The 18,320-nt window shown below is 36.1% G+C and overlaps 1 protein-coding gene across 1 annotated transcript in view; it reads left to right on the plus strand.

The window, feature by feature from the left end:
• The window catches only part of CSMD3 (CUB and Sushi multiple domains 3), a 1,491,512-nt gene that overhangs the window by 998,838 nt on the left and 474,354 nt on the right, over positions 1–18,320 (plus strand). The window contains exons 20-22 of the mRNA XM_010863441.1: positions 4,668–4,784; positions 10,656–10,871; positions 13,093–13,281. Of these exons, the coding sequence (XP_010861743.1) occupies positions 4,668–4,784; positions 10,656–10,871; positions 13,093–13,281 (522 nt within the window). The remainder of the gene's footprint in view (positions 1–4,667; positions 4,785–10,655; positions 10,872–13,092; positions 13,282–18,320) is intronic.

The raw sequence follows: 18,320 nt of genomic DNA on the forward strand, positions 1-18,320 counted from the left end.
TGGAAGACAATGTGTAATAGTCCAAATCCTGCCTAGCTACACAGCTTTATAGCAATGTACCAGACTTCCCTGTGATGGCCAGTTCCTGACCATAGAAAATAATACACCAGTGTCCTTATCTCTTATTTATTTCTATGGAAAATAAGTCAGCAATCCTTCATTTTTTAGAAAACATGTATGAAAATACAATGAAAGAAGCTGCTTTCCTAAGATTGGGAAATACTTGTACCCGTAAAACACACACACAAAGTAAATCTATCCATTGGTTGTGGGTTTTAATTCTCATTTATAACACTATTCATAACATATTCTTATCCTTTTGCCAAGTGGAAGATCACATTTCCCATTTTATAAGTGTTTTCAAATACTGCCAGTGCCATCATTTTTGTGTCAATTTGTTTTTATAACGAGGTTTAAAAGAATCCTCAGCATATCTGCCCCATATTTGGTGCAGTACAATTTGTAATAGTCAGCATTCTTGTGGCTTAAGTGACAAAAACCCAATTCTAACTGATTTTTAAAAATGAAAGCAGAATTTGTTTTTCGAAGTTTCAAACTTAGAAAAGGGCTTCCCTGGTGGCTCATATTGTAAAGACCCTGCCCGCAATGCAGGAAACTCAAGTTCAATCCCTGGGTAGAGAAAATCTCTGAAGAAGGGAATGGCAACCCACTCCAGTGTTGTTGCCTGGCGAATTCCATGGACAGAGGGCTACAGTCCATGGGGTCACAAAGAGTGGGACACAACTGAGCGACTAACACAGGCCAAAATTAGAAAAGGCACACATGGCATACTTCTTGTTGCTAATGATAATCATGAATTCAGACATTTTCAAGGATATTTCCATTTCCACCTTGGCTTTTCTCTCTCCTTATCATCATTCTCTTTAGTTGAAACCAGGCTTTTTCTATATGTGGGACTAAAGGTAGAGAATACACTCTCAGGAGAATGGAATCATATAACCTCACATTTCCAAAATTAGAGAAGAATGAGAGTTCTACCATTCTATTTTAATTAGAAAAATATGAGGAAAGGTCTCTGATTAGTCCATACCTCTACCAGAAATTGTAGTAATGGAAAAGTACCCTTTATGATTGGCTTTCTCCAGGTCATGTGTCCATCCATCCCTATGAAGACAAATGATAGAGTAATTCAACAAGATAGAAAGGTTTGGTGGTGATATTATCAGAAGAAGCAGGAGAAAAAAAAATAATATCCAAGTATACCAGAATGCCAGTGGCACCCCACTCCAGTACTCTTGCCTGGAAAATCCCATGGATGGAGGAGTCTGGTAGGCTGCAGTCCATGGGGTCGCTAAGAGTCGGGCATGACTGAGCGACTTCACTTTCACTTTTCACTTTCATGCATTGGAGAAGGAAATGGCAACCCACTCCAGTATTCTTGCCTGGAAAATCCCAGGGACAGAGGAGCCTGGTAGGAGGCTGTCTATGGGGTCGCACAGGGTTGGACACGACTGAAGCGACTTAGCAGCAGCAGCAGCAGCATACCAGCATGCCAGAGAATGCAATGGCACCCCACTCCAGTACTCTTGCCTGGCAAATCCCATAGACGGGGGAGCCTGGTAGGCTGCAGTCCATGGGATCGCTAAGAGTCAGACACGACTGAGCGACTTCACTTTCACTTTTCACTTTCTTGCATTGGAGAAGGAAATGGCAACCCACTCCAGTGTTCTTGTCTGGAGAATCCCAGGGACGGGGGAGCCTGGTGGGCTGCTGTCTATGGGGTCGTACAGAGTCGGACATGACTGAAGTGACTTAGCAGCAGCAGCAGCAGCATACCAGCATGCTTAAGTGTTATTAATAATAAAATTGAATGTGTCTAGTTTGCCTAGGAGCAACATAGACCCTTATCATCTCTCATCAAGGCAACTGGAATCAACCTTAAATTCAATATCCAACTACTTCAATCTAACCTTCATTCTATTTCATGTTATACGCAATGTCAAAAATATTTAATGACTTTGTTTCCTAGGGATAAAAGTTCAAATTATTAATCAAGAAATTCATGATTCTTAATAACGTGGACTCTATCCTTTCCAGTTTTGTCTCCTTCCAGTATTCTTACCTCTTTGTTTTTTTGAAAGATCATTTATGTCACAATGAAATTTCCATCTTTATCTATCTTCCTCTTTTGTAACCCCAACTCATTCTGAGTATAGCTGTGAAAAGTGAAAGTGAAAGTGAAGTCGCTCAGTCATGTCTGACTCTTTGTGACCCTATAGACTGTAGCCTACCAAGCTCCTCCATCCATGGGATTTTCCAGGCAAGAATACTGGAGTGGGTTGTCAGTTCTTCCTCCAGGAGATCTTCCTAACCCAGGGATTGAACCCGGGTCTCCTGCATCGTAGGCAGATGCTTTACTGTGTGAGCCACCAGGGGAGTCTAGCTGGACAGGAAGCATAGCTGGACAAGGCATACTTTATATTCCCTTTTTTGAATGTCTGAGCTTTGTGTGAAGCTGCTACTTAATTTTTCATTCATTCTAACTGAACTGGACTACATGTAATATTGTACACTGATTTGATTATGCTTTTCCTTCAGTTTAAACTTCTTCCCCAGAGGCAACTAATCTAAAATTCCTTAAAGGGAGGAATAGTGAATAAACAGAATTTATTCTCCTGAGCCAAGAGTGTAACCTCCATTGACATAGATTGCCTGGTTACTCAAGGTACAGCTTGCCTCACTTTGGCACACATTAGTTCTTATCGTTTCTTCATCAGATCAGATCAGATCAGTCACTCAGTCGTGTCCGACTCTTTGCAACCCCATGAATTGCAGCACGCCAGGCCTCCCTGTCCATCACCAACTCCCGGAGTTCACTCAACTCATGTCCATTGAGTCAGTGATGCCATCCAGCCATCTCATCCTCTGTCGTCCCCTTCTCCTCTTGCCCCCAATCCCTCCCAGCATCAGAGTCTTTTCCAATGAGTCAACTCTTCACATGAGGTGGCCAAAGTACTGGAGTTTCAGCTTTAGCATCATTCCTTCCAAAGAAATCCCAGGGCTGATCTCCTTCAGAACGGACTGGTTGGATCTCCTTGCAGTCCAAGGGACTCTCAAGAGTCTTCTTCAACACTGCAGTTCAAAAGCATCAATTCTTCAGCGCTCAGCCTTCTTCACAGTCCAACTCCCACATCCATACACGACCACAGGAAAAACCGTAGCCTTGACTAGACGAAACTTTGTTGGCAAAGTATTGTCTCTGCTTTTGAATATGCTATCTATCTTGGTCATAACTTTCCTTCCAAAGAGTAAGCGTCTTAATTTCATGGCTGCAGTCACCATCTGCACTGATTTGGGAGCCCAGAAAAATAAAGTCTAACACTGTTTCCTCTGTTTCCCTGTCTACTTCCCATGAAGTGATGGGACTGGATGCCATAATCTTCGTTTTCTGAATGTTGAGCTTTAAGCCAACTTTTTCACTCTCCACTTTCACCTTCATCAAGAGGTTTTTTAGTTCCTCTTCATTTTCTGCCATAAGGGTGGTGTCATCTGCATATCTGAGGTTATTGATATTTTTCCCGGTAATCTTGACTCCAGCTTGTGTTTCTTCCAGCCCAGTGTTTCTCATGATGTACTCAGCATATAAGTTAAATAAACAGGGTGACTATATACAGCTTTGACGGACTCCTTTTCCTATTTGGAACCAGTCTGTTGTTCCATGTCCAATTCTAACTGTTGCTTCCTGACCTGCATACAAATTTCTCAAGAGGCACGTCAGGTGGTCTGGTATTCCCATCTCTTTCAGAATTTTCCATAGTTTACTGTGATCCACACAGTCAAAGGCTTTGGCATAGTCAATAAAGCACTCCAGTGTTCTTGCCTGGAGAATCCCAGGGACGGGGGAGCCTGGTGGGCTGCTGTCTATGGGTCGCACAGAGTCGGACAGGACTGAAGTGACTTAGCAGCAGTAGTATCTAGGTTTCCTTTAGTTTTAATGCTGATAAAATTATCTGGTCTATTGTAACCACTGGTGTTAGAAGGCATTGTTAACCGTGATTTAGTCTACAGTAAATAAACATTGAATCAAAATTTAATTTCTTTTACTTCAGTTCATAAGTATTTATTTTTATTATCTTGGAGTATTTACTAAAAACTAACTATCCTCTCAGAAAACTCTTTTTATTCCTTATGTTTCCTAGAGAAATGCACAAGTTCAGAAACAGCTTTCTGAATTTCAGTTTACTCCACTATTTCAAAAGGAATTCTGTGAAGAATGACACCTATCCCTTTAGGAATCTAAAATATAAATAATTTTGTATAATTAACAAATTGTTTTCTTAAAGCTTAGTAAAAGAGCAACTGCTAAACAATTAATTACTCATGTTTAATTTATAACTGATTTATGCAAATGTTGCTTGTAATTAGAAATATATAAGTATGTACTTTAAATGCAAATATGAAAGGTTGAGCTAAATTCTTTTGGGGCTGGTATTAATTCTCAGATACAATTATATACCTTTTTCTTCTCTAGTGTTTCAAAGGATGAAATGAATTTCTAGTATTGGAAGAGGTCTTTACACACTCCTATTATTTCCAGGAAGTAACTTAAGCAAAGATAATCAGACTCCTTCTATTTCAAGAGAGATTTGTTCAGCCTTTGCCTCTCTTAACAGTGGTCATATGACTATATTTCTTTGTATTTTCAGCATTATGTGGAGGAGATGTTAGAGGGCCTAGTGGAACAATCTTATCACCTGGTTACCCAGAATTTTATCCAAATTCTCTGAATTGTACATGGACTGTTGATGTAACCCATGGAAAAGGTAATTTGTCTCATGCAATGATAATGGGCTATCTTCTTAATTTTCATTGCATATATTTTTATTTCATTGTCCTTTACAATGTCATTTTGCATGAGCAAAAACAGATCAGTACTAAAATATGCTAATACAAAATTCAATTTGAATAACTGCAGCAGAGGATTATATTTACTTTTCTGTAGTATTATAACATACATGCTCATATGATTTTTTTTCAGAATGGTAATATATATATATATTAAACTAATGTAATTTGAAATTTTCATAACAATAAAATCTCAAATAGGATGTCTTTTGTCTCTGGCAGAGTGTTAAGAAGTTGATTTCAAAAATTCAAAGGGAAATAGATATTCTGAATTACTGAACTGATTGTAAAGTAAACAGTACATGTTTATATACACTTGTTTTAAAATGGTTTATTTATTATAAATAAATATAATATACAGAAATATAAATAAAATGGTTATTTATTATAACCATATACCCTATATAAATGTATAACTGTCCTAGAAATATTTGTCTCAAATTTTCTGTCAGAACTGCAGTTGGATCTCACGCAGTTGAGTGAAAGTAAAAAATTGCGCTGTGCTTATAGTAGAGCTTAATAAATGTCCTTTGAACAAATAAAGAAAGCCCTTGTAGTACTAAATGTGATTTATTCATGCAATACAACCAAAATATTCAATGACTATTAGCAATATAAATGGTTTAAGAAATAGCTTGACAGTGGGAAAATGGGCATTCTAAATATCAAAACAAAAATGGATGAAAATTATTTACCTGAAAGTATCTATATGCTATTATTTTAAAAAATAATTTATTCATGTTAAAAACTGCTTATTCTTATTGGTTTTTACTATTACATTGTACATGGGCTTCCTGGTAGCTCAGCTGGTAAAGAATCCATCTGCAATGCATGAGACTCCAGTTTGATTTAGAGAAGGGATAGGCTACCCAATATTCTTGGGCTTCCCTGGTGGCTCAGTCAGTAAAGATCTGCCTGCAATGAGGGATGCTTAGGTTCGATCCCTGGGTTCAGAAGATCCCCTGGAGGAGGGCATGGCAACCCACTCCAATATTCTTGCTTGGAGAATCCTCATGGACAAAGGAGCCTGGCAGGCTACATTCCGTGGAGTCACAAAGAGTTGGATATAACTGAGCAACAGCACACACGTTACATTGTACTTATTGGCTTTATTATCAAAGATCTAAAAATTAAAAAACCCAAATCCTAGCAATGAGAAGGTGATGTTACAGTTTTAAAAATTAAAGCTTTATTTAAAACATTTGAATCCACTGTGGTTTTTACACGATGTGTTATTTTATTTTTTAATTTTATTAGAATAGAGTTGCTTTACAATGTTGTGTTAGTTTCTGCTGTTCAATGAGGTGAACAGTTATACATATACATATATACTACATATAAGATCTTTTTTTAGATTTTCTTCTCGTTTGGTTCACCACAGATTCTTGAGTTGAGTTCCATGTGCTAAACAGCAGGTTCTAATTAGTCATCTATTTTATACATAGTAGTTTATGTATGTCAATCCCATCTCCCAATTTGTCCCACTCCTCCTTCCCCCACCATTGGTAACCATGTGTGTTATCCACATTTGCAACTCTATTTCCACTTTGCCAATAAATGAAAACCATTTCCACTTTGGCAATAAATGAAAATAGAAAACCATTTTTCTAGATTCCACATATAAGAGATATACAGTATTTGTTGTTTTTCTTACTTCACTTTATATGACCATGCACAATGCTTTTTATACTTCTGTTCAACTATGTGAGATATATCTGCAGTTCTGATAGAATATTTGAGACACAGATGGTTAGCCTTTATTGAAATTATACATCCTTTCATTAATGGTGAAGGTAATATAAGGATGGTTCTTTTAATGAAAATTAAATATTATTGAGAAAAAAATGCTGTTAAAATGAGTATTCTGGTATTTACTGCAGGAATGAAGTGGAAGACTTCACAAACTGTCATTTTTGTTGTTCTCCATAATAGAAGACTATTTGTTGGAAGTTAACCAAAGCATCCTATTATCCCACTGTGTAGCAGATTAATGGAGTTTAAAATAAGCTTGCTTATATTATACAAGAAAATGGAGGGCTACATACTGCTTGCTGTGTAAACAGAGGTTTAATTAACACTTGAGGTTTTGCACCTTCAGACGTTGCAAGTGTTAATTGAATCTGTATTTACATGGCATGAAATGCAGATTATGTGCTTTTCTTGGAAGAGCCAACAAAATTTGTTCGAAGTACAACTGTTCCAAAGTGTAGTCAAAGTTTTGTGAAGGATAATCTCTTAAAGTTAGGAGAAATTATCAAGATAATGTAGTTAAACTTCTCACCCAGTCCATATACACACACATTGACGCACAAATGCACATCAGTATTGCACCCTGAAGGTCAAAATTCATGATAACTATAACTATAAGCTAGATATTAATAATATTTTTACTTCAAGCCCAAGTTTTTCATATATTTACATAGCAAAAATTACCTTAATAGGACTTTTTGAGTTATCACTTTTATGGGACGGTACTATGATGTTGTAACCACTTACTTTTTCTCACTATTCTTCATACCCACTGCCCTATTAAGATTGTATGTCTTTGCGTGTCTACTTCTACTTCCTGAAATGTCCACCCAAGGGTTGCTCTTCCACAAAGAGCTGTTCACTTTTGAAGGTCATTGCCTTCAGAAGCATCTGCTAGTCCCTCTGACAACCTACCTCTTAAGTTTATGCTGTGATATTGACTCATATTAATTACTTTCATAGCACTTAGCAAAATGTTTGAACGTTTAGTTTATGCATCTTTTTCCCTTAGATAGACTATGTTATTTACAATCTCATTTTTTATATTCTATAATGCTTATAATATAGTAGGTTCTTAGTATCATTTTATTATTTAGATTAATTGCCTTTCATTAAAAGGTCTTTTGTCTAAAAACACAGATTTTATTGCTTAAAACATAATATGATAAACAGAAGCTTCATTTTTTTAAAGTAGTTGACTAGGGCAGAGTGACATGAAAACAACTGACTTTCAGGTTGAAGAAGTAAACAATAAATGATAGCTAAGAGTTGCTGAGCACTTCCTCTGTGAAAGCACTGTGCCAAGTCATCCCTTATATTGTCTCATTTAAACTTTAGGACAACTCTATTAGAATCCATTTTCCCAGATGTCCGAGAAAGTGCGTCTCAGAAAGGCTATGCATGTAATACATGACAGTGGGTTCATTAGCACCACTGCCTAACAGAATTTTAAATTTTCCCATGTATTAATTTCAGTACACATAAGAACAAGCACATTTTTCTAAGAAAAACATGCAGGCTGATAGACTGATTTTTTTTTTCTTTTTTGTTCATTTGCTCTTCTGACTATTTTTCTTATTTTTAGTCTCTGACCAAAATCTAATTCACTTTATCTGAACTTCCACTCATGTTAATTTGTAAATTTAGATATCAGTTAATCTAGATGGCAAAGTATCTTCTCCTTGCTACATTGCCATTTTCATTTACATCTGTCTAGTATCAAATGCCACATTTATATTGAAGAACTTTTGAGACACTGACTTTCTGGACCCAGTCCTAAAAAGGGCTCATTGTGGAGTGAGAAAAAAAAGATGTGTTATATTTTGAAAAAAAGTATCATTGTATATTTCAAGTATTTTCCAAGTTGAAATCACTGGCCTATTATGCAATAATAACTTATCATTACTTATATTTTCAGTTTATTTTTTGGTCTCATTTTATTTCACTTTTTGCTTTTATAACAAACAAGTGATAAATAAGGAGTTTGGGATTAACATATACAATAAAATAGTTAAACAACAAGGGCTTACTGTATAGCAAAGGGAACTATTTTCAGCATCTTATAATAATCTATACTGGAAAATAATATGAAAAAGAATACACACACACACACATATCTGAATCACTTTGCTGTATACCTGAAACTAACTAACACAACTTTGTAGATCAACCATACTTCAATTTTTTAAAAAAGCAATGAAGACTCCAAAACTATCCATCATTTGGAACTATAAAGTTGATAAATAGCATTAAGAATGTTATTTTATCATTACCCACTAACATATGTTACTGAGTTTTTGATGAAGCTTTTGGAGATTCTTCTAGATCAAATAAGAAAATTTATTAAGCACTTCAAAAGAAAGATCAATGTGATATCTTCCTTTATTTCATTTGGTACTTAAATACAGCATCCCAGGTGGCTCAGTGGTAAAGAAATCTGCCTGCTAATGCAGGAGACACAGATGTGGGTTTGATCCATGGGTCAGGAAGTCCCCTGAAGGAGGACATGGAAACCCACTCTAGTATTCTAGCTTGGAAAACCCCATGTCAGAGGGGTCTGGCGGGCTACAATCCATAGAGTTACAAATAGTCGGACACAGCTGAGCAACTGAGCACACACATATGCATATCTTACAAACAGTATAGGATGTGTGTGTGTGTGTGTGTGTGTGTGTGTGTGTATGTGTAATTGTTAGGTTATTACATGCATTTGAGTGTCATTAAACAGTCACATAAGACACAATGCAATGACCGTATTCACCAGGACAGAACAAATGAAAAAATAAAAATAAAAATTTAAACTTTCAAATATTGATGAAGATACAGATCAATTGGATTTGTTGATGAAAATGTAAATTGGCATAGCCACTTTGTGAAACAATATTAAGGCTGAACTATATATATATATATATTAATTTCCCATGAGCCAGTAATTCTACTCCTAGGTATCGATCCAACAGAAATAAGCAATTATGTTCTTCAAAAGACATACTTGAATGCTCCTAGCAGCATTTTCTGCATTCAAGCTAAAATGTCAATTATCTAAATAACCATCAACTTTTGAACAGACGAATGTGTTGTGTTCACAAAATGAAATGGATCTCTAAAACAACTTAAAATCACACACAAAAGTAGAGAGAAATCTCACACACTTAGTGGTAAGAGAAAGAAACTCAGGGGCTTTCCAGGAGGCTCAGTGGTAAAAAATCCATCTGCAATGCAGGAGATGTGGGTTTGATCCCTGGGTCAGAAAGATCCCCTGGAGGAGGAAATGGCAGCCCACTCCAGTATTCTTATCTGAAATACTATGCACAGAGGAGCCTGGCGGGTTACAGTACCTGGGGTGGCAACGAATTGGACATGACTTCGAGACTGATCACGCATTCTAAAGAACTCATACCAAAAAGAGTATACCCTATATGAATCCATTATATAAACTACAAAGAGTTGCTAAGCACTTTAACATGAGTGGAAGTTCAGATAAAGTGAATTGGATTTTGGTCAGAGACTAAAAATAAGAAATAGAAGAGCAAATGAACAAAAAAAGAAAAAAAAATCAGTTTATCAGTCTGCATGTTTTTCTTAGAAAAATGTACTTGTTCTGATATGTACTGAAATTAATATATGGGAAAATTTAAAATTCTGTTAGGTATTAACAGAGTAGTCGATCCTATTAGAAGTTGAATGAGTGGTTACTTTTCCCAAAACACTTCTATTTAAATAAAGGGTATAAGTTTTCCTTGAAATTTTCAGAAAATGCATGTAATTTCTTTTTAGACAGTAATTTTAAAATTTTATTTCCAAGCAGTTTCCAAGACATGACTCATTATAAACCTTATAGAGAAGCGAAAGGAAACAAGCAAACAGAAAAACTCAAAAGAAAGATATAATAATTATACTATATATTCAGAATATTTTATACCAGTGCCTTTCATTTTCACAAAAATCTGTTATAAGAGTCCTGATTTTTGTTAGTTTGGTAACTCTGTGTGTTTTACTAATATACTTTATGAGTCTAATTTTCCTCTTTTCCTTATTAGGTGTACAGTTCAACTTCCACACCTTTCATTTGGAAGACCATCATGACTACTTACTGATCACAGAGAATGGCAGTTTTACCCAACCACTGGCACGCTTGACTGGTTCAGAACTTCCTTCAACAATCAATGCTGGTCTCTATGGAAATTTCAGGGCTCAGTTGCGCTTCATTTCTGATTTCTCAATATCATATGAAGGATTCAATATTACATTCTCTGGTAAGAAAATATGTTTTAAAACCAGAGTTTTAAAAGTGAAAATAGCTTATGCATGATCAAACAGAGAGAGAAAATGAGACAAAAAAGGGTGAAAGCAAAAAAGCTATCTGCCAACAAATTTTAAGGAAAGTTTGAAATGCCTTGAAGATTGACTATAGTAATATATTAAAGGGGACCTTAAAACAGTAGCAAAAAAGAAATTAATTCACAAAAATTTACTAGAAATACAATAAATACATTTCTTTAACTTATATTCCTGTAGAATTCTGAGAGGAAAACTTGCTAAAAATGTCAAGTGAACTTAAAATGGAAGCCCATACATATATGTAAAGGTTTACTTAGTCCATTAATGAAATGTGAATTAAACCAGTGATATTCTAGTTTTGTGTTTCTGGGAAAAGTCATTGTTTGCAGGCCAAGATTAATATATTCATTTGGAACTAGATGATCTAGAAGCAAGTTAATTCTATTATCCTTTTTATTCTAGAATAACCTCTATAGGCAATATTATATCTATAGACAATATTATAACTTGGATTATAAGGGAAGAAAATTGTAAGACAAAACTGAACAAAGAAATATTCTTGTTCTACTTTTTAGCTAAATGGAATAGTGAAAGAGAATACAGAAACAATAAGTAAATCTTATGCCAACTTGCTAATACTAAATTTACAATATTGCAATTATACATAATTATATTAATAATATATATTACAAATATATAAATAAAATAATAAATACTGACTTTGTTCTTCAATTGTTATTCCAGTATTTGCATGGAGATATTTGTCTACTAAAATAAGTTATTTCATAGAGAAGAACAAATGAGCATAATCAGTTTTAACCTAGAATGTTATTAAAATAATAGCTCATCAACATGAAGCAATCCCTTTGTTCTCCACTACAGTTAGGTACTAAGTGTGTGTTCTGGGAATGTTTTTAGATAAGCTACTTCTTCTTAAGACTCTATATAAATTATATTATGGTTAATTTAATTTAGTCTGTCATACCCTGAAGAGTGTTTAAAGGTTTATTTTCATGATGTTCATTCATTGCTTGAGGAAATTCTCTTGTATAAATCTGTAATATACAATTTTAAGTTTGTGGGCAGTCAGTCTTACATAAATTCTTGCTTCTGAAGTCACGTATTTTTCAGAATATGGATTAATAGAATTCCTCGTATACTATAGGCACAAGAGTCTTTGTCATTTAAACTAAAACCATTAAGTAAATGTCATTTCAAAATGTAAATGATTTCATTCCAAATGATATTTTTGCATTTGAAAATATTACTCTATCATGTCATTATTTTAAATCAAAAATCTAAATAAAACAAAACGTTTCTAATAGAGAATAAAAAATACAAGATAAATATCTACATTTCCAATGTATCATTCACAAGGTGACACTTTCTCATCTTTATTTAATTACACATAAGCGTATTTATTATATTATTAGGTCTTTCACAGTTCAGTTCAGTTCAGTCACTCAGTCATGTCTGACTCTTTGCAACCTCATAGACTGCAGCACGCCAGGCTTCCCTGTCCATCACCAGCTCCCGGAGCTTGCTCAAACTCATGTCCATTGAGTTGGTGATGCCATCCAACCATCTCATTCTCTGTCATCCCCTTCTCCTTCTACTTCAGTCTTTCTTTTCAATGCTCCTTCCACCTTTCTCAGCATCAGGGTCTTTTCCAATGAGTCTGTTCTTCTCATCAGGTGACCAAAGTATTAGAGTTTCAGCTTTAGCTTCAGTTTTTCCAATGAATATCAGGACTGGTTTCCTTTAGGACTGACTGGTTTGATCTTGCAGGTCTTTCACAAAAGAAGAAAATTATGTGTGCCATAGTATATACCCATAATTACATCTATGTGTGCTCAGTCGCCTCAGTCTTGTCTGACTCTGGGACCCTATGGACTGTAGCCCACCAGGCTCCTCAGTTCATGGGCTTTCCCAGGCAAGAATACTGGAGTGAGTTTCCATGCCTTCCTCCAGGGGATCTTCCCGACCCAGAGATATAACCCACTTCCCTGGTATATCCTGCATTGCAGGAGGATTATTCACCCTTGAGCCATGGGGGGAAGCCCGCAGTTATACTTATAAGCACTTTTAAAATGTATGGCTAGCCCTGAAAGCAACCAGTTTACAAAATATAGAAGTATACCCTCAAAATCACTACTGTTTTTTGTTTGTTTGTTTGTCCTCTTCATCCAATTACAGAGTATAATCTGGAACCTTGTGAAGATCCTGGAATTCCTCAATATGGTAACCGAATTGGGTTCACCTTTGGGGTTGGTGACACTCTGACCTTCTCATGCTCATCAGGTTATCGTCTGGAAGGGACATCAGAGGTCATCTGTCTTGGTGGTGGCCGACGAGTGTGGAGTGCACCTCTGCCAAGGTGTGTGGGTACGTGGTCAGCTGCTTTCATTTGCTTGTATGTGTAGTCACTGTCCATGGAGTTGCATGATTATACACCCTTTTTAAAAAATATGTAATCTGTTGAATTTCTTCATTTATTTCATATTAATTATTTCAAATTTTTTTTTTTTTTTTTTACTTGGCAATCTGGTAAAACACAATTATCTTCTCAACTGCTCCATTCAGCCTACCATGCTTCTAAATTTGTCTTCGGATCATGGGAATAAGGAACGAAGAGATGGTTAGAGAGACAGATAATAGATAGATAATAGAATCATATTTTGAAAGCTCACAGACAATTGCATTTCTGCATTCTATTAATAGATGTTTTTTCATGATTTCTGACAATATTTGATAACTTAGAATTAACACCTATGAAAGGATTACAAGGGAAAATAGTAGAGAATTTGAGTTATCAAGGCAAGTATTGCCTCAATATATGCAATCTACAGAATAATCTATTATGATAGATGAATTCCGATTGGAATTCATGTTGTGAAATAAAGAATAGCAATAATTAAAGTATTGAAAATTTGAAGCACCATCTCAACCTTTGGAAATGAATATTTTGACTGATAGAAAAAAAATATCTGTAGAGAAATGAAGGACTTTTCACTAGGACTTAAAATCATTTTCTATTTATACAGGAAATAAACAAGAATTTCTTTAGGTGATCACCCATTCAGTGGTTATCAGTACTCATTTTTATAATAGAACAAGATACAAGTGATTTTGCTATTTCAAAAAGCTCTTAAAACTCTCAAATGTATTTAACTTGAATTTAATTATAAATTTGTGGGTCACAGTTGTTTGTAAGTTATACTACAAAATCAGGTGAATTTGTAGAGCTTTGATCTGTGGTTTAAGACTTTATCCTTTTTTTACTTATTTTAATGGAGGCAAATTCCCTCTAGATTAAAAAATTAATGAAGAAGAGGATTCCTTCTGTGACTTATTCCATACATTGCTCACTGTATGGAATGTTGTGGGAATCCTGTGAATCCTTAAATCTAGTAAAACAAAATTGATATTTCAGGTTAATATGGGTCTGAAAGTTTTTATAGTGCTGAGATTGTTTTCATAGCCCCTAAGTGTTATATAACAGAGAAGCTGATATTTAACAGATGAAATGTCTTTACTCCCAAAATATCTTTTCCAGGGAGATATATAGAGTGTAGTCTTTCTGGTTTTGTTTCTATGTTTGTTTTTGTTGTTGCTGATTTTGTTTGTTTGTTTGTTTTACTGTTTCCGGATTTGGAATTCTTCTCTGTATCTGAATTGTCCCTGTTTCCATTTTCATTTGGTGTGAATATTTTCAAAGGTCAATTAATGAAAACCTTGGGAATAGGGTGTTTGGCTTTATATTCTGGTCATTTGATACTGGGTTAATTCACTTTTCTAAACTTTGTTTTTCTCATCAGCAAAATGGTTGCAACATTATGTTAATGTTAGTTATGAGGGTTAAAAAAGATCAGCCATGCTAGTAGACACCCAATACAATCACTGGAATATTGGAGGAGTTCAGAGTTTAGATGTTGAGAATGTTTAGATGTTGAGAACTTATTATATTGAGAATAATCTGCAATGTTAGTTTATTTGAACAAATTTTATTTCTTCTTAGATTCTTTGTAGTTTTCATGTAATATATCTCTAAAGTCAACAAGCCACCAGAAAAGCCCTTCTCTAGTGCATATTTGCTTAAAAACATCACTTAGTCCTCAGTATCGCCAGCCTCATAGAAAGCTTATGTTATAGACAGGGGCCTAGTTATGAGTAAGTTATATTCCAAAAATTTCCTTCTACTTTGGTTATTTGGAATCTAGGTAGTTTTGCCTTGGCACAGGGTTGCAAACAGGGACATTCCCAGAACAAACAAGAAGTGATTATAAATTTTGTATCAAGTGTAAAACTAATACTAACATTTACTAAAAAGACTTATGTATACCTAGGTTACATAAGACTGTCCCTGATTCTGAACAGTAAGGCAACTGATAAAGCAGTTTTTGGAAACTTGCTTTTCATTTATATTTTACTTTAATTTTGATTCTATATTTACACTATAAATTTGTTAGCATCTTTCTGTTTCTGTGGGTAGAATTTGATGAAAGGTATCTTAATTCTAGATGTTAGAAGAATAATAAATAGTATTTTCATTTAAGGAATTTCTGGAATAACCTCTTCATTTATGTTTCAAGGTAATATTTTTAAAAAATAACAAACAATAACACCATAATATTGTCTATACAGTCTGTAAAGCATTATTTCATGTAGTGTCCCATTCCTGAAATCAGCCTATACTTTGAAAGTAGCTTTGAGTTCAGTATCTCAGTCGTGTCTGATGAATCGCAGCACACCAGGCCTCCCTGTCCATCACCAACTCCCGGAATTCATCCAAACTCATGTCCATCGAGTCGGTGAAGCCATCCAGCCATCTCATCCTCTGTTGTCCCTTTCTCCTCCTGCCGCCAATCCCTCCCAGAATCAGAATCTTTTCCAATGAGTCAACTCTTCGCATGAGGTGGCCTAAGTATTGGAGTTTCAGCCTCAGCATCATTCCTTCCAATGAACACCCAGGACTGGTCTCCTTAAGGATGGACTGGTTGGATCTCCTTGCAGTCCAAGGGACTTGCAAGAGTCTTCTCCTGCACCACAGTTCAAAAGCATCAATTCTTCAGTGCTCAGCTTTCTTCACAGTCCAACTCTCACATCCATACATAAACACTGGAAAAAACATAGCCTTGACTAGATGGAACTTTGTTGGCAAAGTAATATCTCTGTTTTTTAAATATGCTATCTAGGTTGGTCATAACTTTTCTTCCAAGGAGTAAGCGTCTTTTAATTTCATGGCTACAATCACCATCTGCAGTGATTTTGGAGCCCCCCAAAATAAAGTCTGACACTATTTCCCCATCTATTTCCCATGAAGTGATGGGGCCACAGGCCATGATCTTCGTTTTCTGAATGTTGAGCTTTAAGCCAACTTTTTCACTCTCCTCTTTCACTTTCATCAAGTGGCTTTTTAATTCCTCTTCACTTTCTGCCTTAAGGGTGATGTCATCTGTATATCTGAGGTTACTGATATTTCTCCCGGCAATCTTGATTCCAGCTTGTGCTTCTTCCAGCCCAGCGTTTCTCATGATGTACACTACATATAAATTAAATAAGCAGAGTGACAGTATACAGCCTTGGCGTACTCCTTTTCCTATTTGGAACCAGTCTGTTGTTCCATGTCCGGTTCTAACTGTTGCTTCCTAACCTGCATATAGGTTTCTCAGGAGGCAGGTCAAGTGGTCTGGTATTCCCATATATTGAAGAATATTCCACAGTTTATTGTGATCCATACAGTCAAAGCCTTTGGCATAGTCAATAAAGCAGAAATAGATGTTTTTTTCTGGAATTCCCTTGCTTTTTCGATGATCCAGCGGATGTTGGCAATTTGATCTCTGGTTCCTCTGCCTTTTCTAAAACCAGCTTGAACATCAAGAAGTTCATGGTTCACATATTGCTAAAGCCTGGCTTGGAGAATTTTGAGCATTACTTTACTAGCGTATGAGATGAGTGCAATTGTGCGGTAGTTTAAGCATTCTTTGGCATTGCCTTTCTTTGGGATTGGAAAGAAAACTGACTTTTCCAGTCCTGTGGCCACTGCTGAGTTTTCCAAATTTGCTGGTATATTGAGTGCAGCACTTTCACAACATCATATTTCAGGATTTGAAAGAGCTCAACTGGAATTCCATCACCTCCTCTAACTTTGTTCATAGTGATGCTTTCTAAGGCCCACTTGACTTCACATTCCAGAAAAGTAGCTTTAGCATAATAATATTATCAGTGAAACTATTAAAAGCTCAAGATTGCACACAAACTCAAGGTCAGAATCATGTCTGTCACAAGTTCTTAGGTCCAGAGTTATGCTCCATTTACAACAGCCCACTGCTGTCTTTGACTGGAGGCTTCAGTAAAGTTGAGAGGAAATCTGGTCTTAACTATAATTGATATATGGCTTCAGAAAACTCCTTTGACTATCCTCTATTTTAATTGGAAGAAACCTCTTCTACTGTGAACCATTTATTGAGGTTACTTAAGTGCAGGGAAATATTAAATTTTACATTATTTTTTTTTGAAGTATAGTAGATATCAGTTTAGTTCAGTTGATCAGTCATGTCCGACTCTTTGCAACCCCATGAACTGCAACACTCCAGGCCTCCCTGTCCATCACCAACTCCCAGAGTTCACTTAGACTCACGTCCATCGAGTCGGTGATTCCATCCAGCCATCTCATCCTCTGTCGTCCCCTTCTCCTCCTGCCCCCAATCCCTCCCAGCATCAGAGTCTTTTCCAATAAGTCAACTCTTCGCATGAGGTGGCCAAAGTACTGGAGTTTCAGCTTTAGCATCATTCCTTCCAAAGAACACCCAGGGCTGATCTCCTTTAGAATGGACTGGTTGGATCTCCTTGCAGTCCAAGGGACTCTCAAGAGTCTTCTCCAACACCACAGTTCAAAAGCATCAATTCTTCAGCACTCAGCTTTCTTCACAGTCCAACTCTCACCTCCATACATGACTACTGAAGAAACCCTCCCTTGACTAGACTGACCTTTGTTGGCAAAGTAATGTCTCTGCTTTTGAATATGCTATCTTGGTCGGTCATAACTTTCCTTCCAAGGAGTAAGCGTCTTTTAATTTCATGGCTGCAATCACCATCTGCAGTTGATTTTGGAGCCCCCAAAAATAAAAAAGTCTGACACTGTTTTCCCATCTATTTCCCATGAAGTGATGGGACCAGATGCCATGACCTTCGTTTTCTGAATGTTGAACTTTAAGCCAACTTTTCACTCTCCTCTTTCACTTTCATCAAGAGGCTTTTTAGTTCCTCTTCACTTTCTGCCATAAGGGTGGTGTCAGCTGCATATCTGAGGTTATTGGTATTTCTCCCGGCAGTCTTGATTCCAGCTTGTGCTTCTTCCAGCCCAGCGTTTCTCATGATGTACTCTGCATATAAATTAAATAAGCAGAGTGACAGTATACAGC

Source organism: Bison bison, unplaced genomic scaffold, assembly GCF_000754665.1.
Source record: "Bison bison bison isolate TAMUID 2011002044 unplaced genomic scaffold, Bison_UMD1.0 scf7180017864491, whole genome shotgun sequence".
In the NCBI taxonomy this organism is placed as follows: domain Eukaryota; kingdom Metazoa; phylum Chordata; class Mammalia; order Artiodactyla; family Bovidae; genus Bison; species Bison bison.